Source organism: Euphorbia lathyris, chromosome 1 (assembly GCF_963576675.1).
Source record: "Euphorbia lathyris chromosome 1, ddEupLath1.1, whole genome shotgun sequence".
Classification (NCBI taxonomy): Eukaryota; Viridiplantae; Streptophyta; class Magnoliopsida; order Malpighiales; family Euphorbiaceae; genus Euphorbia; species Euphorbia lathyris.
The window spans coordinates 135934379-135956129 of record NC_088910.1 but is presented as its reverse complement, the minus strand read 5'-3'; the positions used below and the strand labels follow the sequence as shown (position 1 = coordinate 135956129).

General features: G+C 34.4%; 2 protein-coding genes across 2 annotated transcripts; one reads left to right on the top strand and one right to left on the bottom strand.

Annotated features, from left to right (window-relative positions):
• Positions 1 to 1478: 1478 nt before the first annotated feature.
• Positions 1479 to 9609, bottom strand: LOC136211076 (uncharacterized). Its single transcript, XM_066002597.1, has 5 exons — positions 9344 to 9609; positions 9133 to 9255; positions 4903 to 5338; positions 3442 to 3566; positions 1479 to 2036 (listed from the first exon to the last, which is right to left on the bottom strand). The coding sequence occupies exons 2-5, from the start codon at positions 9208 to 9210 to the stop codon at positions 1572 to 1574; spliced, it is 1104 nt and encodes a 367-aa protein (XP_065858669.1). The 5' UTR covers positions 9211 to 9255; positions 9344 to 9609; the 3' UTR covers positions 1479 to 1571.
• A 7490-nt stretch (positions 9610 to 17099) lies between these two features.
• Positions 17100 to 21125, top strand: LOC136215840 (clathrin light chain 1-like). The gene is made up of 3 exons (XM_066002956.1): positions 17100 to 17648; positions 19305 to 19458; positions 20241 to 21125. Exons 1-3 carry the CDS (start codon positions 17206 to 17208, stop codon positions 20880 to 20882), a joined length of 1239 nt encoding a protein of 412 aa, XP_065859028.1. The 5' UTR covers positions 17100 to 17205; the 3' UTR covers positions 20883 to 21125.
• Positions 21126 to 21751: the final 626 nt, after the last annotated feature.

Below are 21751 nucleotides of genomic sequence, written 5' to 3'. Positions count from 1 at the left end.
TTTTACCAAATATACCCCTATTTAAGTTGACTTTTTTATCTTGGGAGTAGATAAAGTTACTAGTGAATGCAATTAATACAATAGTAACAAAGTCTTTTACTTAAAATTAATTGCATTACTTAATTAGTGTGCATTATTGTGGAACAGAGGGAGTAGTTCATAAAAATAGAGAATACTTACTTTTTGGAAAAGCAGCATTTTTCCAACAGCAACAAATTGTAACGATAAACAACAGTAGGTAAACCAAACGGGTCCTAATTGGGTTGAGTGGTTCTGGTTGGTTTTTAGAGTTGTGGTTATTTAACTAGGATCAAAATTGTGACTGGTCTTGGTGGAACTGGGTCGAACCGAATAGTTTGTCATATTATCAAGTAAGTCAATATTTCAATATGTTATGTTAGTAAAGTCAAATATTAGGTCGCCAAAGTTAACGTGTCATGTTATCGAATACAAAAACTGTTAGTAAAATATTTTTATGGTTAATCGTGTAAAAATGATTCTTTCCGTAAATCTCGATGTTGATTGCACTAATAATCAAGTGGAGTATGAAGCGTTGATCATTCGGTTGAAAAATCCTTAAGGATATTGGAGCAAACTAAGTCAGGGTGTTGTGCGATTCACGTCTAGTGATGAGACAATTAATGGGAGAATCAAATATCCAAGCTTACTATTGAAGTCATATGTCACAACTGCGCTTCGAATCTAGGTGGAATTTGAAGATGTTAATCTTGAACATATTCCAAGGAAAGAAAACTAGGAGGCAAATGAATTAGCCGATATTAAGATTTCGAAAGAGATAGCCTACAAGACGATTCTCATCAAGAGGTAAAGGCACCATTCGATTATGAAACGAGGGATCCAATTAGAAACGCTCAACATGAATATCAATATAGCATATTTCTAATTCCAAAATCTAGAATTACATATTTCTAAAATTCCAATATTTTCTAGAATTCCAGTATTTTCTGGAATTTTAAAAATCTAAAATTTTAGATTGAAATTCCAGAATTCCAATATAATCTAAAATTTTGAAATTCCAGAATCTAGAATTAAAGATTTTTGAAATTTCAAAAAATATTGAAATTCTGATATTTTCTGGAATTCTAAAATTCCATTGGAGTTCTATTTTTTGTCTTCCGTTTTTATACTTTTACGTTTTTTTTATTTTTAATTGGATTAAATGGATCAACCTATGTTCGTTTAATAAATGGGTTGTCTCATTTATTAAATTGATTGGTCAACCTTACCCATTTTTACACCTCTACTTGAGTTTCACCAACATCAAATGGACCATCAACTATATCATTAAAAGGTAGTAAATGAAAATAATAGGAAAAACAAAACATAAAAATGCAATCTAAAAAAAAAAAAAAAAGGCCGTCAGTGCACTGCGCGTCCCTGCTAAACAAGGATCCGGAGAAAGATCCCACCACAAGGGTGTACAACAACAACATTTACAGTTGCACCAAGGCTCGCCCTCGTAAAAATGCAATCTATTGCAAGAAAATTTTTCTTTTTTCAAAAAAGTATGAGAAATGGTTAAGTATTGATATTCTTTCTTTCTTTACAAGCTAATCTTTCCAAGCATCCTTGATCAATCGTCGCGATGCGAGGCCTTTAGAAGAAAGGCTCGGCGTAAGAGGCATCGATGGCGTCTTAGGCGCCTCCTCATCATCCCAATCATCACCCCAACTATTATCCCATCCTTCGTTATTTTCGGGCTCTGCTTTTCCTCCGCTGGTAACTGGCAGATCCGCGTCCAATCTTCGGTACTTAGTCCCACTAGCTGCCGAGAGTTGCTTTCTTCGGAAGCTCACGCATGCCCAGCCGGCAGCTAGTACTAGCAGCGCTGCAAAGGATAAGACAATGATCATACGTGTTCGTGACATGAAGTTGAAGTAAGTAGACTTTTGTGAGTCGATGATGTTGTCGGAATTTTCAGCTATCAAATGCTTTATATCCAGGTTGCAGTGACCATTCCCGGCTTTTAGGACGATCAAGGTTTCGCTTCCTCCTTTTGTGATAGAAACTTCCACCTGAAGAAATGCGGAGATGTTGGATATTTAAAACACGGACGTATTAGACCGAACATGACATGATAACATAATGTGACAAATAAAACACAAAATACGCGTATAGATGATACAAGTAGAAGTCATGGTTGATGCTGAAAATTCCGACAACTTGATCAACTCGGAAAAGTCTACTTACGTTAAGTTCATGTCACGAACACGTATGATTGTTGTCGGAATTTTCAAAACGCAATTCAGAAATTGTTAATGACTACTACTTTCTAGTTAATAGAGACCGGGTTATCTTTTAACATATTCAAAACACGGACCTATTAGACCGAACATGATAACATACTGTGACATAAATAAAACTCAAAATACGCGTATAGATGATACAAATAGAAGTCATGCTTGATGCTGAAAATTCCGACAACTTCATCAATCGGACGAGAAAAAACTCAACGGAACAAAAACAGATGAACTAACAATTTGCAACGGCCAGCACGACGAGCTAAGTGCTAGCAAAGCAGTAGCTTTCGCCCCACCAGCACGCCAAGCTGGGCGTTGCGAAGTTTTTATTCCTATATAATTTCTCTTTAGTCCAAAGTTTTCATTCCTATTATAATTCATATATAGGAGTGAAAAATACGACGAAAATATTTCTCCTCTATTGTAGATGTAGGCAAAATTAGCCAAACTACGTAAATATTGGGTATTAAGTTAGCTTTCAATTTTCTTTCCGGGATAAAAAAAAAAGGGCGGCCCAGTGCACTATCCGTGACCTCTCGGTCACACGACAACAACGTTTACCGTTGCGCCAAGGCTCGCCCTCAATTTTCTTTCCGGGATAAAGAGCAAAAATTAGCTCTATGGTTATTGGTGGAGGAACAAATTTAGATTTCACGTATAAAACCGTACAAACATTACAAAATTAGCATTAAGGTGTTGTAACTAGAGCAATTTTAGACTTCATTAACAACAGTTCGAACAAAAGCCCATTTCCGTTAATTTGGTTCAATATTTGCGCCACCGGCGTCCACGTGTAACCAACCGTTAGTGCTAAAATTGCACGGTTTCATACGTGTGGAGTCTAAATCTGTTTTCCCCCAATAAGCATACAGAAAATTTACACCTCAAGTGACGCCGACATGGAACCAAATTACCGGAAAATTGACTTCTGTTTGATTTGGCCATGAATAGATTCCGAAATTACTCCAGCTATAAAAACGTTAGTGCTAAAATTACACGGTTTTATACGTGGAGTCTATACATGTTCGCCACTAATAACATAGGCCTAAATTTCTACCTTATCCCTTTCTCCCTGCATAATAAACTTTCAATATCCGATCCAATCCAATTCCTAACAATACCGCGAAGCGTAAACAAAATCTGATTTCAATGATTTCAGACATAATTGTGCAATAAATACCTTTTGGTTTGCTTCTGGTTTGAGCTGAATTTCTGTTTTCTCTAGCTTAACAAAATCCGGAGCAGATATAGCAACAACAATGGCCTTTTTCGCTTTATTTTGTATTAAAAGTGAGTACTGAAGATCTGGAAACAAAAGTTAACCATATATTTCAGTGCAGAAATCATAAAGAAATTAAGTAAATATACATTTCTAACAATTGAAAAGAAAATGACTCAAATCGGACAATTCCTAACAAGTGGTATACTGATTAGTTTCGTAGAACTAGAGTTTCGTCTGCCTACTTTGATTAGGGTTGTAAATGAGCTGAGCTGCTTATGATCGGCTCGATAAAAGCTCAATCGTGTTCGGCTCGATTTATGAACGAGCTGAGCTTGAGCATGGTGAAGCTCGACTTGAAAGCTCACGAGCAGGCTCGATTATAGGTTCATGAACAAGCTCATGAGCAAGCTCGATTATAATGTTTATGAACACGCTCCTGAGCAAGTTTGGTTTAATTTTTTTTTTAATAATTAAATCTCGGGAAACCTAGGTTCGGTGTACTGATTAGTTTCGTAGAACTTGAGTTTCGTCTACATAGTTAAAAGATGGGATTTCCTTATTGTTGTGTACGAACTTGCCGAATACTAATGAATCTCACGCCTTCTCGGAAATTTCTGGATCTACCACTGAGTAGCACATAATTCATTAGTGAAGTTGGTACAACAATAAGGAAATCTCATCTTTTACCTAAATTTCTAACTCTCGGGTCATACGAGACCCGATTACACCAAAACTTACATATATGCATATATCCCAAGAGCACGAACTCCCCGACTCTCAAAAGCAAACAACTCTTGCTTATACAAAACTAAACATAAGTTTTGAATTCTCATTCTAATACCGAAAACTAAACTAAATTGGATTCCAGATATACCCAGGGGTGGACCGACACTATGGCTGGGGCAGCCTTAATTTTGTACTGAAGGATTTTGGCCCCGTCAAAATCCCCATCTGGCCCCAGCCCAGCCAAGAACTACAACAACAACAACAAAGTCTTAGTCCCGAAATGATTTGGGGTCGGCTAACATGAACCATCGTATGAAACCGTGCAATCAAGTCGTGTCAGCGACACATTCTCTCCCTCCACTCTGTCTTATCCACTACCATATTCTCCTCAATCCCTAATAAACTCATACCACTCTCGATCACCCTCCTCCAAGTTTACTTAGGTCTACCCCTACCCCTCACCACTACATCCCTTTGCCACTCTTCAGTCCTTCTAACCGGCGCATCAAGCGCTCTTCGTCTTACATGGCCAAACCACCTTAGTCGGTTTCCCTCTTAGGTCTACCCCTACTTTTGTTCTCAATAGCCCAGCCAAGAACTCCCTTTAAAAAATTTGGTCCCCTGTAATTTTATCCTGCGTCCGCTCCTGGATATACGATAAGAATGCACAAATTACAAAAAAAAAAGACATACCACCATCTCCAGGAACTCTCAAACAAGCAAAGAAGTTGTTCTCATCATCAATGCATTTGTTAGAAGGATCACAATCTTCTTCCACATGAGAATCTTTTACAGAAACCTTAGATTTAGATTCCCCTTCCTTGCCTTTCTCTTTAGTCATTATGTTCTTCTTTTCATTATCATCTGGTTTTTTCTCTTTCAATTTAACATTTTCCTCTTCCAAATTGCCTGTTTTTCTAGACCCGGATTTGACGTTTTGATCTTCAATATTACTCTTCTTGCTTCCATTGTTTTGTTTCCCATCATCATCATTATGAATATTCTCCTTTGATTTGGTCATCTTTTCATTTTCAGCTGTATTAGAATCTGAAACTGAGTTTGAGTTTGATAGTCCTGTTTGCTCATTTGTTTTTGGATCTTCTGAATTAGCTTTTGCCATTACATTTACCTGTTTCAATAATCCAAAATCAATTCAATAACATTGTATATTGTGTAATGCGGGCATGTTGTGCGGATTTAGCGAAGGATAAATAAACGAAAATACACAGATTTTAGGTGGTTCACCAAGATTGTGTTGGCTAGTCCAGGGCAGAAGGAGAATAGCTTTTATTAAGGAGGCGGAAAATCAGATTACAGAATAGGGTTTACATAAGAGAGTATTTATAGTACAGCGAGACCCCGTTGCTTCCTGTCCTAGTGTGTTATACAGATTCAAGTTATTAGGACAGGGCATCTAGTCGATTAGGTGAAAGAAACAGGTTTGTTGATTTAAGACTAAAATCAACTAGTTCAACATTAATCCATATTATTGTGTATATCCACCCGACAATACTACACGAACTCGACATGAATTTAGTGGTTTAGAGTTTTATTAAACAGGTAACAAGTCATTTTTTAGTTGACACGATTTGATACATTAGAATTGACCAGCTAAGTTGAAAATAACATGAATATTAAAAGGCTTAATACATCAAGACCCTGTACTCAGTGACGGATCCAGGATTCACTGAGAGGGGTGCTTATCGTGATCTATTGGTGCTAAATTGATGTTTTTTTAGTGTTTTTACATTAAAAAAAAAAATTAAACATTTTCCGATGACCAGTGGCTGCTGAAGCCCCCTGAATCTGTCCCTGCGTGTACTTGTCGAGATTATTTGATTAGTTCCCTGAACTTTGGAGATGTTTCAGTAGCCTGAACTTGTTTACAATGACTTATTGACTCCAATTCTTGCAATTCTTACAATTTATAATCTAGACAAGTTAGGGACTAATGATCCGGACAAGTACAAAGAGCCTATGATGTATTAAACCATATTTAAAATTATTATTATATACTTAGCCTAATACATCTCGAGCCCCAAAGCTGTCCAAAAACTGCAACTGACCCCTGAACTTCAAAACGTTAACAAAAGGGAAAAAAACTCCCAAAATCACAAATATTAACCTATTTGAGAGGTTATTTGTTCCAAATAAGCAAGTTGAGGGTATTAGTTGTAACATTTTGAAGTTCTGGGGTCAGTTGCAATTTTGGGGCAATTTGAGTGGGTTGAGGATATATTAGGTATATACTTCTATACTTTTACATATCATCCTTATTTTCTTCATAGAGATAAAGTAAAATTACATATTAGACAAACCCCACATAATATAAGTGGATTAGGGATTTATTAAGGCAAAAAGCATAATTAAACTCTGAACTTGATATGTTTTAAGGATCAAACCCCTGATCAATTATTTTTCCACATTGAGCCATTGATCATTGATTTTGTTATGAATTTGGCCCTTATTTAACTTTTCCGTCGAGTTTAGGAGATGAGAAGATCGATTTGGCGATTTTAATATTGAAAATCACAAAATGGGAGAGGAGAAATCGAGTTTGGAAGAATATACTTGAAATTAATTTCTATAATTTCGTTTTAGTTTTTAATTTTTATCTCTCATAGTCAAGGAATTCTTATTTTTATTTGTCCATGTCAACAAGCCGAATCGCCCTAACGATGTATGTAGTCCAAACTCGACGAAAAAGTTAAATAAGGGCCTAATCCATAATAGAATCAATGATTAAGGGCTCAATGTGGAAAAATAAATGATAGGGGCTTAATCCTTAAAACAACGAAAGTTCAGGGGCTTAATTATGCTTTTGGCCATTTATTAAAGAGATTTTAGGTTTAACTTTTGTATGATCATATTAAACCTGCTAATCCAAAAAAGAAAAAAAAATCTTGAGACCCTTATCTTTCATTTTTTGATTTGTTAAAGCCTTTGATTTTTTATTTGGATACATTACGCTCGTAATCTTTTATTTTTGGTCTCAAAGCCCCTACAGACAAAAAAAAAATATCAGTTTTGAACATAAAACTCGGTTAACAAAGTCTTATTTATTTCACCTGGGTTCGAAATTTGTATTTCAATTATGAAAAAAACCTTGAGAAATCACGTATTCCAAAGTTTGAAAGCCGTTTTTGATGTGTAATGTGGCTATAAAAAAACTGTAAAAACCTTATTTCAAACTGTAAAACAATATAATATGTTCACAACTACCTAATTTGGTAAACAAGGGCTTAATGCGACTAAAAGTAAATAAACAGGGCTTAATGTGTCTAAATAAAATATCAACACTTAATGAGCCGAAAATTAAAAATCATGCCATCCAAAAATAACATAAATATCTATTAGTATTAATACGGGATAAAGGTCAAATTTGAACCTAACGTTTTCGGTGAAGTACAAATTTGACCCTAACGTACGAAATACTCCAAATTCAACCTCAATATTTCCAAGTAAGATCAATTTTAGCCCTACGATACCGAAGATTTGAAAAGACCGGTTTGACTGTTATTTAACAGTCACAACGGACCTTCTAAACATCCATTACGTCTAAGATATTTAATATGTCACTAACACATTTCTAAAAAAACTGTTAAAATGCTAACAAGTAATCAGCCACATACAAGTTAGTCACAATTTTTTTCGTCAATGTGTTATATTACTAATATAACTACAAATAACCAATAAAAAAAAATGTACGGAACTGCTTCAGTTATTGATAAAATTGTTTAGAAGGGCTAATGTGATAGTTAAATAACAGTCAAACCAGTCTTTTCAAATTTTCAGTGACATATGCCTAAAATTTTCAGTCATATGCTAGAGCTAAATATGCACTTCTTCAACGATGTTAGCAGGGGCGGTCAAAGGGGGCATTTGCCGCCCCCCCCCCCCCTCTTCATCCCTTAATAAAAAAAAAAAAAGAATTTTAGTCCAAAAAGAAGGTTTAAGTGCAAAAATACCCCTAATGTTTTGGTCATGAGCAATTTTACCTCCAACGTCTAAAATGGTGCAATTTTATCCCTAATGTTGGAATCCAAAAGCAATTTTACCCCTAACGTTGATAAATTAGGTCAATTTGAGAAATAATTCATCAAACTGTCTTCTCGGTCATGAATCTTGTCATCCACACTTCACACATGCGTTATTTTATCAGTAACAAATCACAAACATATGTTGGGATGTGAAAAAAATATTAACAATATATTGTCTTTTGTACGAATTAGACAAAAAAAAAATTCAAAAAAATCACCGAATTTATAAATATTAATCTCCAATTTTATTATTAAATTATAAAAAACATTATATCCTTTTATTTTTTAGAACAAATTGATATGCAATTAGTGCAAAATAAAGGAAAAAATGATTGTATGTTACCATTTTAGATGTTAGGGGTAAAATTGAGTGCACTACGCGTCCCCGCTAGGCGAGGGTCCGGGGAGGGGTCCCACGACAACAACATTTAGCAAGAGGCCGCTCCTAAGACTCAAACCCGTAACCTTCTGTCACACGACAACAACGTTTTTACCGTTGCGCCAAGGCTCGCCCTCTCTTGGCTACAAACATTAGTCTAAAAAAATTTTACATAAAGTTTTGACCCCTCCATTAAATCCTGGATCCGCCACTCGATGTTAGACTCAAATTTGATCCTTATCTCTATTAATATATATTATATACTCTTATATTTCCAAATAGTAATGTGATCCGCGAACACGACACGAAAATCATACTAACCGAATTAGGATTAACACGATAATGACACAATATTTGTAAGTTGGATTAGGATTGACTCATTTGAAACTAACCCGATAATTAACACAACATGAACACGGTCTAATTACACGAATTGTTACCCCTAAGTGTGTACATATAAATTTCAAGCATTGTAAAACTGAACTAAAAATGTAGTTTGGTTACCTTGGAATTAAGGAAAGAGCAGTCAACGGAAAGTAGCAGAAGAACAATACCCAGATAAAAAACAGGATTCTTTTCCATGATTTGATTTGATTTGAACCCACTTCTTTATTCTACTAAAGGACTCTGTTTTCACAAATTAGAACAAAAAAAAAAAAAAATCAAACTTGATAGAAATTTGAAGAAACAGAGCAAAGAAAGAAGAAATACTGACCTTGGAAACGACGCCGTTTCAGTCCGTGTATATCGTAAGATCTTCCTCAATCTACTGCTCATCGAGCTGAAGTAAAAGGGGGAAAAGATTCTTAAAAAGAAAAGAATTTTGAATGGTGATTTTAGGGTTTAATGCTTCAACTCAGAGACACAGGAAGGAAGTGCCAGGTTGACTCTTTCTTTTCTTGATTTCTTCAAATTTTATTGCAAGTGATCGTGTTATGCGACACCGTTTTTAGGGTTTAATGGTTGAACTGAGAGACAGATGAAGTGCGAGGTTGACTCGGCTCTTGTTTTCTTGATTTCTTCGACTTTTATTGCAATGGAAATGGGCTTTGGAGGGGTTGCGTTATGCGACACCGTTTTTGGCAGTATCCTAAAATTTAGGAGTTCTGTAAGGAAAACAGAATACAAAATACAGAATTAAAAGAATATATATGTGTCACTTGTTTGAAGACTTTCTTTTATTTCCATAAAAAAATATTATTCTAAACTTAACATTTAAACTTTGCAATTCATGGGTTATCAGGAAAATGAAAAAAAAAAAAAATCATTAATGAAATTTGAAATTGTACTGGATCCCTTGAGTTTTTTTTTTTTTTCAAACTAAGGCTAGACATATCCATTCCTAAAGTCACGGCAAATCATAGACTTCGAGAGTTTAAAGTAAAATTTAAATTTTGACAAAAATAGAATTCGAACCTCAAATATTATGTCCGGAAGTTATTCTTTTTGTTATGTCTTTTTGTAAAAATTGTGAGGATAAATATTAGATTTTTCCTTTTTAAGGGATAAATATGATTTTTTGTATTTATAAATACGTACTTATATAGTTTAAAATTTTATAAATGGGACTCTAAGATTTTCTCTTAAAATTATTAATAAATAAGCGAAACTTAAATTTTTTTCTTTAAAATATTTTTATATATTTTGTATATTAGTCAGTATTGTAAAAATCGCTAGTCGGACGGACAAGACCTTCAAAGATTAATCGGATTTGTATGTTTCTATTTTTTAGATTTATATTAAATAAATATTATATAAACACATTTAACCGTCTTGCGATGAAAAGGCACTCTAGTGTGTTGGGTCTTTCTACCTTTTCTTCCCCGCCGGTCTTCATCTCTTCTTTGATCCTCGAGGATGTGGTGGGGGTCAGTTTTCCTAGGCTGATCCCGGGTTGAGCGGTTTTTTGTTTTTTTTTTTGTTTTTTACTTTTCCTTTCCTACCAAAAAAAATATATAAATTACACTATCTAAAAATAATAATAATAAATATTATGTAATAGAAAAATATAAATATTTATTTTAAATAAATAATAAAATAGTTATTAGTTAATACTAATTACTTGTTGTTGGGGGCTAATTTAATTTTTATATTTTTAGCATAGGTTATAATTTTACTCTATAGTTTTTTTTTATTTAATTAAATTCATTTTGCAACAAAATAAAAATGTAATAAAAAATAGAAAATAGTATCAAAAGATTATTATAAAAAACAGAAATAAAAAGAAAAGAAAAAAATAAATAATAAAAATCAGGGGCAAATTTGTACCATTTTTCAGCAACCCGTCTAGCAACTTCGACGATGAAAACGGACCCCGAGACAGCAAGATATCAAGCAGTTATATTTTTTTTTAGAAAGTTCGGGATGTTAGCTTTCCGGAATGTCAAAAACGGAGCAAAACGGAGCTAAAACGAAATCGGTAGAATTTTTCAAAGGGAAGTGGTGCTGAAAAACGGGTTTGAATATTTCCAACACATCCAGGACATATTCAATGCATTATCTCCATTCTTCCAACTCCCCACTCACCCACTTTCTTTCTTCAACTAATGGGAAGGTAGTGGGATCATGTTTGAGAAAAATAAGGGCCACTAACTTGGAAATTGTTACCCAAAATCCTATAAATAGAGCCTAATCCTTTCATTCTAAACCCCACTCAAAAATCAATCAAAATCAATGAAACACAGACAACTCAAATTTTTCTCTCAAATTCTCTGCCAAAATCGGCCTCTTTATCAATCCTTAGATTCGTAGAAATCGTTCTCTAGCATCTATTTAGTCTAAACAAGGTCTCAATTCCCAGAATTAGTTCTTTAATCTTCAGTTCCTCAAAAAAACTTTCAATTCTCAGAAACTTCAAATCCGAAATTCTCTTAGTTTAATCAACCAATTCTCAAATCGTTTTTTGCAATCTCTTAGTTAAGTCAGTAAAATCATTACCCAATCATTGGTTCAAGCTTTCTTAGTATAAATCAAATTTCACCATTGTTAAGTTCTTCAAAGCTTCAAGCATTTTCCGTGAAACCAAGATCACCGAAACCCCATTTTCGAGTCATTCTTAGTTTACACACCTATTCCAAATCATATTTGGGAACTTTTTATTGATCTCAATCAATTAAAAAGACCCAGAAACAAGCTTTTGAGTTTTTCATCATTGAAAAATTCATCAAACAATCTTTCTGGTGAGCCGTTTTCTAAATTTTATTTAGAGTTCGTTAGCTGATCATTTTAGCCCAAATTAATTTTAATCTCTTTATTGACATCAATTCTAGAACTCTCAATTTTTATTTCGTTCAAAACGACATCCTATAGCCTTCTAAATCGCCCCCAAAGTACCCTCCACGAAACAGAATCAAGCTTTTGGTTTTTCCAACCATTAAACAATTATTCTGTCGCCCAATTTTCAATAATTTATTCCGACTCATTTACTAGATCTTTTTCTGAAATTCCAGTTCTAAACCCTTCCTTCGCACACTAACTTTAAATATTAGCCTTCGTCCCGCTATAATCCGAACCCTACAGCTCCCGAAATTGAGCCCGAAAGTCCCACAAAGCATCAATTTAGTCTCATTTTGCTGTTTACTTGGTGGTAAATTTCTGCTCAAGTCCCTGAACTCTCCGAATTACTTCAAATTCGCCCAGCACTACCCGGACAACGCAACAGTCCCCGAGCCAATTTTCTGGAGGTCCAATCCTCAATTTCACGCATCCCAACGACATCAAAGAGATCGGTTAATTTTATTTCATTCCGTACATATTTTTTTTTGTGACTTATTTACATTTCTAGCTTTAGAATTATTATTTCTTTTTAAGTTGTAATTTTTATGCTTTATTATTATTTGTAATACAAAAAATATTGAAAAATATTTACAAAATCAATAAAAATATAAAAGAAAATTAAAAAAAAATTATATCTTTGTGTTGTTTTATTGCCTTTATTTTTAGTACTTATCTTAAAAATTGTTTTTCCGACCGGCCTGTCAAGTAACGTCGGGGCCCAAGACCGTTGTTTTTATTTTCAGTCCTTGTAACGGTCGTCAATCGCTTTTTGTTTAGAATTCAAGTAATTTAGGCGCATTTTATTTATTTACTGTATTTAATTACCATTTTATCCTTTGAGAATTAGCTTCTCTGGTACGCCCGCATTATTTTTACCATTTTTAATCCTGGAAACGCGTATCAAGGTTGAAAATTGGGATATTTCGAAAATATCGCCAACACTTGTATTATTTTTTACTAATTGTAATTTATAAATTAGGCCGATTTTAACACATTACAGCCGATTTTAACCTGTTTCAGCCAATTTTTACCGCCTAGACTGATTTTTCCCGCCTAACCCAACTTGTCCGACTTAACCCGATTTGAACCGCCTAGGCGCGGAATAAAATCGGGCTCCCGACTTATGCCGGCCAGTTATATAAAATCGGTCGGTGTTGTAAAAATCACCAATATATCGGCCGATTAGTCATCAACTTGACCGATTTTTACAACACTGATACATTATTAGTAATTGATTCTGAGATCCGAATTAAGTGATTAAAAAACACTTTTAACTAAAAAAACACTTTTAGCCTTAATTCATAAAATTTAATTGTTGTTTACCAAAAAAAAAATTAATTGCTTTTTTTGGCAAATAAAACCATAATTTTTCTTTGTAGAATTGAACCAAACAAATAAGTAAATTCAGGGTCAATTCATTCCTTTCTCTTTATTTCCCTTTCTTCATTTCATTCCGTTACTTTTATATAAACCAAACGTCCCCTTAATGTTATAGAATTATAGTAGGCAATAATATATAAAAATCATATCATAATTAAATATATCATTATTATTATTACTTTTTTTAAAATAACATTATTTTTATATATTATAAACAAGTCATCTTCTCTTAGAAGATAGGATTGGGGTTAGCTTCCCTAGGCTAATTCCTGGGTAGTTTGTTGTTATTCGTTTTTCTTTTCCTTTTCTACCAAAAAAAAAATAAACAAGGTAAATTATTTATAAATCTTACTCTTTAAAATAATTTTAATAATAATGATTTTTTTAATTTAATATAATTCAAATTATTATTTAATATAATTGTAATGTATTTCTATATAAATTTTCTTAAAAGTAATATGTTTGTGGGAAGCCATATGCAGGATATGCTTAACCTCCTTCAAAGTATTGGAATAAAGCAAAATCTCAAATATATTTTTTCATAATAATATGAAGAAAGTAATATTATTATATCATAATGAAATATCATATTATAATTTCAAATATATTATATGTTCTAAAGAAAAGTATTGCTAACGTGGCAACTAACTTATTAGCAAAGTGAATAGTTCATATTAGTAAAATCAACAATTCATAGTAAATGTCATAAATTAATGTAATATGTTAATTATTACTCCCTCCATTCTCAAATAAGTGTCGTTTTAGATAATTGTTTTTATTTTTTTTAAGTGTCGTTTTCGTTTTTCAATAAAATTTAGTATAGTTTTTTGGTCTAAGAATTTAAATTTTGTCTTGATTTATGTGTTTTTTAAGCTTTTCAGAGTTTCTTCTCCAATCATTATAGGAGAGAGAATTTTTTATTTAGTTAATCCATGTAAATTTATTAATTTAAGTGCATATTAATTATGTTTCTTAATTTGTGTAAAAATTCTAAAACGACACTTAATTGAGAATGGAGGGAGTATTTTTTACTCAGAGAGGTTAAAACCTCAGAAAACAGAAAGGAAAAACAACTCAGCATAATAATACGGAGAACTCTACACTGGTGAGGATGTTCTAGACGTCGACAGGAAGTGGGTCAAACTCGTAAAAACATAAGGAAAAAGGCTACGTAGTTCGTCATTCAATCCGCTACTTTATTATCTTCTCTATAAATGTGCACTACTTTAATGTCTTAGCTAATGTGAATTACTCTTTACACTTGCCAACTAGCCAAAAAGATGGATGAAAAGATCGCTCCCTATTAAGCACAAGTCTAATGACAAATTGAGAATCTAATTCGAAAACAACACATCTAAAATTAGAGGTGGCAATTTCTGACACGAAAACACGATTACAGAGACTGACACGACACGATTGACACGAAAATCATTTTTCTAGCATTTATAACATATAAAACCATATGGAACATAAATATGAGATAACACGATTTTGACACGAAACACGATAATTGCCAGGTCTACCTAAAACCCTTTTTCCAAGCGAAATCCAACCCGAGGTAAAGGCCCCAAAGCTCGAATAACACAAGTGTACAAATGCCCAAATTCCCTGCAAAATCATCCAGCCAAACTCTTAGCTCATTTCAAAAGACACCCCTGCAAAAGTAGCTTCCGGATTACCATTACTAGCACCATCATAATTTATCTTGATCGAAATTTGGAGATGCTTCATTAGCCTAAACTTGTTTACAATAACCTATTAGCTCCAATTCTTGCAGTTTTTACAATTCTTGCAATTTATAATCTAGACAAGTTTAGAGACTAACGAGACATCTCCAAAATATTCAGGGACTAATGAGACATCTTCAAACTTCACGAGGCCAGTCAAATAATCTGGAGAAGTAATAAAAGTTAACATTGTTCGACAGTTTACGGAATGTAAATGAGAGTTAAAAATTTAGTTCGTTAAAAAAGTTCATATTACAATCATTACCCTCAATGTAGAGGTTAACGTTTAGAGATAATGAGAATAAAATGTTAAATTTTATTTACTCTTCAAAGAAAACTCTGAAACAAGGTTAATCTAATATTTTCCTTTTTTATATATAAATATAATGAATCTAATATTTTAGACTTAATACATATGTTGCCTTTTGTAGTTGGTCCAAAACTTCAATTGCCCATCTGAACTTTCAAAAGTTCCAAATAACTCCTTATTATTAACTAATTCCCTTCAATAACTCATATTCATATCCAATTGCATTCGATAACTCATATTCTTATCAAATTACATTTAATAACCTCATATTCTTGTTTAATTATATTTAATAACCTCAAAATTTCAATTGCCCTGTGACTTTTCAGAAGTTTCTAATTATTTGTCTATTTGACATGTGGCGAGCATTTTGATATATGATGGAGCATGTCTCCTATTTTCTGTATCCAACAAGTTGAATGCACTTAAACAAAAAATAAAGGGATAAGGTACATAAATACCCCTAACATTTACAGTCAGAAGCAATTTTTACCCTAACGTCTAAAATGGTATAATTTTACCCCTAACATTGGAAATTAAGAGTAATTTTTACTCCTAACGTTGTCAAATTGGATCAATTTGAGAAATAATTTATCAATTTGTCTTATCGGTCATGAATCTTGTCGTCTACACTTCACATATGAGTCATTTTATCATTCATTAGTAACGGATCATAAACATATGATTAGATGTGGAAAAAAAATTAAAAATATATTGTGTACTTTATGAGTTGGATAAAAAAAAATTCAAAATATTTCGTTGAGTTTCTGAATATTAATCTTCCAATTCTATTATTACATCACAGAAAATATGAAATTTTTTTTTTAACAATCTAATATGCAATTGGTGCAGAATATAGAACAAAATATTTGTGTTTTATAATAATGTCTAAAATTGACTCAACTTGCCAACGTTATGGGTAAAATTGCTCTTGTCTGCTAATGTTAGGGATAAAATCACACCATTTTAGATGTTAGGAGCAAAATTGCTCCTGGCTGTGAACATTAGGGGTATTTTTGCACCTTGATGCAAACGTGGCGGACGGGGAATGCATTTCCCATCCTCATCCCCGACTAGTAGGGGATTCCCCATCCCCATTTCCGCGAGTTAGAAGGAGACAGATTTGTCCCTCATCCCGTCCCGCGGGGAATCCCCGTCTCCATAGGGATCCTCATCCCCGTTTAAAAACATTTTTTCCATATTCCACATCCTCATCCTCACGAGGAATCACCATTTATATTTTTTTTTTTAAAAATCAGTATATACTTCTTTTCTTTTCTCATTCTAATTCTAATTATGGGTTTTGTTCGAAAGAATGACAGAGATATTTATGCCTTTAATTTAGGTTAGAAAAAATATTCATTTAGTCCTTGTATAAAATTTTATTTATCTCATTTAATTTTTTATTTAAAAATAAGTCTATTTAATTTAAGTTAAATGTTATAAATTATAATATTTAAAGTATAATTTTAATTACAATTAGGGATCCGTCGGGAATTTCTTATCGGGGATTAACGGGACGGGGATACTCTTTCCCATCCCCGTCCCATGGGGATTCTTATCGGTGATTCCCCATCCGCATCGGGACGGGTCACCAATGGGGACGGGGAATCCCTGCCCCACTTTTATCCCTAGTTATCCCAAAAATATAAGGTCATTTGAAACTTCAAAAAGTTCAGGGTTGATTTGAAGTTTTGGACCGAATATAGGTATCAACCGATACATTAGCCCTTTTCTTTTCTTTCATTTCAATTTTCAAAGAAAGATCCGAACAAAACGATCTTCAAACAGAAAATCACCTCAACAAACACCCGCCATTCTCACCCACCCAAAAACTTTCACCACTATCTTCTCAATTCATAGCAAAAGCTTCAATTACCATCAACAATGGATTCCGCCTTCGACTCCTTCGTCTCCGGCGGAGAAGATTCCATGAATAACGACCAAAATGCCCCTAATTCCGGCCCTTTCGACGACGAAAGTTTCACCGGTTACGGTCCCCCAACCGCCCAGGATGACGTTTTCTCCGGCAATACTCCACCACCGATGTCTGATGACTTCGCCGTTGATCCTTCTGCCAATGTTGCTTCCCAATCTGACGATTTCACTCAAAGTAACGAACCACATTCATCGGAACCGTACGGTTTTGGGATGCCGATGTCGAGTCAGGAATTCTCCTCGCCTTTTGAGACAATGGAGCCGGCGGAGACAGATGGGAATTCGAAGGGGTATGGTGAGGATGACGGCGGTTTATTTGTCTCCGATGGACCGGTTCTTCCTGATCATAGTCAGATGCAGGAGGAAGGGTTTCAACGCCGAGAGTGGCGCCGGTGAGTTTCTCATCTTCCTGATTGGAAATTGTTTATATATCTATATGGTACACGTGATTATAGGGTAAATTACATTATGACCACTGAACTTTACTATTTTTAACATTATGGTCACTGAACTTCAATTCTTTAATGGTAAGGCTATTGAACTTTACACTTTTTAACACTAGTCGCCACTTAACGCCTCAAAACTACCGTTGATTACCTTAAAATAAAAAAAATTTAAGAGTTAATAATATTCTAAAAAACTTTAATTCTTGAAAATTTTCCATTCGATTATTTAGGTGTTGTTTTGGTTTAGGAGAGTAAATGAATTTCTAGGGAGAAAAAACTCCAAAAAAAAATGATTTTGGAAAATAAAAAAATGTGGTTTCATGGTAAATGTCGTTCTGAACAACTTTAATTCTGGAATATTTTTATTTTGAGATCGTTAACGGTCATTTTGATGAGTTAGTTAAAGTTGAGTGGTCATGGGTGTAATTTACCCTCCGGAAGTGCGAAACCGAAACCGAAAAAGAAAAGACATCGGAAAATGTTATTTCTAAACTTGTATAGCTAGGAAATGGTAAACAAACGGAAACAGAAATAGAAACGAGCACGAAACACTACTTAAGAAGTGTGGTATAGTGTCAATAGTGTTTTGTCAGTCAAGATGTCTCTATAAATCATGTTATCATGTGAGATGTCAGACATTAGCACCTCTAGTACACGAACTATTATTTATTTGGTTTGCATCGGAAATTGAATTTTGGAAATTGTTTATATCTATGTTGCTATAAGAAGGGCGTACAAACAAATCGGGATGTAAATTTGGGATTACCGTGTTATACTTATATGTTCCATATGATTATATAACATGTTGCACGGAAATTGAAATTGAAACACATAAAGAAAGGGACAAACAGAAAGTTATTTCTAAAGTTATATAGCTAAGAAATGGAAAACGAAACGGACACAAAACGCTTCCATGTAACATAGATCATATTTGGTATAAATGCAAAAAAAATGATTATAGTTCAATCGTGTTTTGTCATTCACGTTGTCTCTGTGAATCCTGTTATTGTAGATCATGTTATTGCATTTGAAATAATTCGAAAACTGTTTTTTATTGTGGACCCGTACAATGTTGTAACTAACACGTTATGTATTAAGTCTAGGGTGTATGTTCGCAAGAATGAAACTCAAACGAATTAACCAGAGCCCGCACAAGTGGTGGAGGATTCCAAATCCGAACATTCATGATCTGGATATGAACAAGTCGAATTACTTATCCAGATTGTGATTTTTCTTTTATAAAAGCGTTTCATTTGCTTCGAGTGGACTAAAGTGTTGGATTGCTAATCCGTTCTACTAATTAGTAATTATCCATATCGAGGGTTCGAATCCCTCTCTTTCCGGTTCCAGTGATAAAGTCGGAGCAATATGTCTGTCTTGAATCTCGATGATAATGATTTTCAGCTTATGTTAATATGATTATGAGCATCAAATACGGGTTGGCGTGTTATAATTATATTATGCGATCTATATGTTCTGCATAACTATATACGATATAAATGCATCGAAAATGTTATGTCAGACAGATCGTGTTAAATGGGTTGTTTATGTAAATCATATTGTCATGTCAGAAATTGACAGTCCTGAATATGATTTCCACAGCTTAAATACCATTCATCTCGAGGAAAAGGAGAAACGAGAGAAGGAAATGCGCAATCAAATCATCAATGAAGCCGAAGAATATAAGAAATCTTTTTATGAGAAAAGGCAGCTCAATTGTGAAACCAACAAGACTCAAAACCGAGAAAGGGAGAAGGTAACAACTTCTTAAATTCGGGTTTTTTTCCGCGGTTTTTCGGGATACTGACACGTTATGTTGTCAATCCCTAAACTATTTCTCTATTTATGGTAGATTTAAAAACTATTTTCGATTTAGTTTACTCTGCCAGTTATAATGGCGCCCCAATTTGTCAAACATCGAAACACTGCTTTCTTTGACAGTCCGCCTGTCAAACAGGCAGACTAGCGTGGAGAGAGAAAGCAGTTCGTCAAATAGGCGAACTGCTTTGAATATATGAAAAAAATCTTTCGAATGCCATTAATAACTAGCAAAGTGAACTAAAAACACCATAAAACCGGAAAGGTGTCAATACCCTTTTTTTCATGTTCTCGGTTTTTCGCTTCTTTACATTTCCTGGGATAAAAATGACTGTCTTTGTCTGCAGCTCTACCTAAACTATTTCTCTATTTATGGTAGATTTTAAAACTATTTCCGGTTTTATAGTGTTTTTAGTTTACCCTGTCAATTATAATGACGCCCAATTTGTCAAACATTGAAACACTGGTTTCTTTGACAGTCCGCCTGTCAGACAGGCGGACTAGTGCGGACAGAGAAAGCAGTATGTCTGTCAGATAGGCGAACTGCTTTGAATATATGCAAAAAATCTTTCGAACGCCATTAATAACTAGCGGAGTGAACTAAAAACACCATAAAACCGGAAATAGCTTCAAATCCTAACGCCAAATGTGTCAATACCCCTTTTTTTCATGTTCTCGGTTTTTCGCTCCCGGGATAAAAATGACAATCTTTTTCTGCAGTTCTACTTGGCTAACCAGGAGAAATTCCATAAAGAAGCAGACAAGCATTATTGGAAGGCCATCGCGGAGCTGATTCCTCGCGAAGTACCAAACATCGAAAAGAGAGGGAAGAAAGAAAAGAGACCGAACATTGTTATCGTTCAGGGTCCAAAGCCGGGAAAACTCGCTGATCTTACAAGGATGAGGCAAGTTTTCATGAAGCTGAAACAGAATCCCCCGGCTCATATGATGCCTCCGCCTCCCGCTAAGGAAGGAAAAGACGGTAAGGCTGAGAAAGACGCGAAAGACAAAGACTCATGTGAAGAGCGAAAAGACACCAAGGACGGAAAGGATTCTAAGGACGGAAAAGACACCAAGGACGGAAAGGATTCTAAGGACGGAAAAGATGGAAAGGATTCCAAGGACGGAAAAGATGGGAAGAGCGAAACAGAAACGAAAGATACCAAGGATGCCGCAAAGAATGTGAAAGACCCCGTGCCTACTTCCACGCCTACTTCAACGGATGATGCAAACAAAATTCCTGCTTCGCCAGCGAAAGACGCTGCTACTCCCAAAGAAGCTACTCCAAAAGGTGCTACTCCTAAAAGCGCGCCTGATTCCTCCCCGCAGCCTACCGCGAATGCAGCAGCCAATGCCGAGTGATTTTGGTTCTTTTCATCATTCTTTTGGTTACTTAGCTAAGCCATTTTTGCAAAGAATAAGTGCAGCTGTGCGTGCTGGACGGGAGTCCTTGGCTGCAGTCCGGCAGTCCGGCCAGCCCGGCGCAACTTACCAGCATTTATTGAGTATAGGATTATTCTCTAGGCTCCAAATTTTTGACTAAAGAAAGAAATTTTGTAAGTTCAAACTTTTTTCTGATTCATTATCTAGATGAATTTTATTTTGCTGTTCTGGATTTGATTGTGATAATATTTGAATGTGTCAATCTTTTAGCATTTAGGTGTTCTATAATAGTGTTGAAATTTTGCAGGGTAAACCACATTCATAGCTCCCGAATTATAGCGATATTAATACTATGACTTTTAAACTAGACCTGATCTTTAACAACTCTGTCAGGAGAGGATGGCTTTGGAATAAAAGACATGAGCAAGGAGATGTCGATAAATGAACCTCATATCAGAAAATGGAAAGAGAGTTATTGTCATATATGTGTTTTTAATATATATAGACACATATATCTTTTTTTTTTAATCAAAAAAGCAATGAATTAATGAGCCAAATCATGGTAAAATTGTAACAATGAATTAGAAACAGAACTCGGTAATAAACTAAAAAAAGAAGGGCAAATGGATAAACGAGAAGACTGTGCTAATACATGTGTCATCTCATTTGCTTGCCGTCATATCCATTTGACTGAGTAAGAGTCATTTGATGTTAGAATCGATCGTATTTGAATAATTCTATCCCCAAATTCGGAATCATCCACAGAACTAGAATTTATCGCATCAATCACTTGTTTAGCATCAGATTCGAAAACCACATTCCTTATTTCATCGGCTTCTAGCCATTGC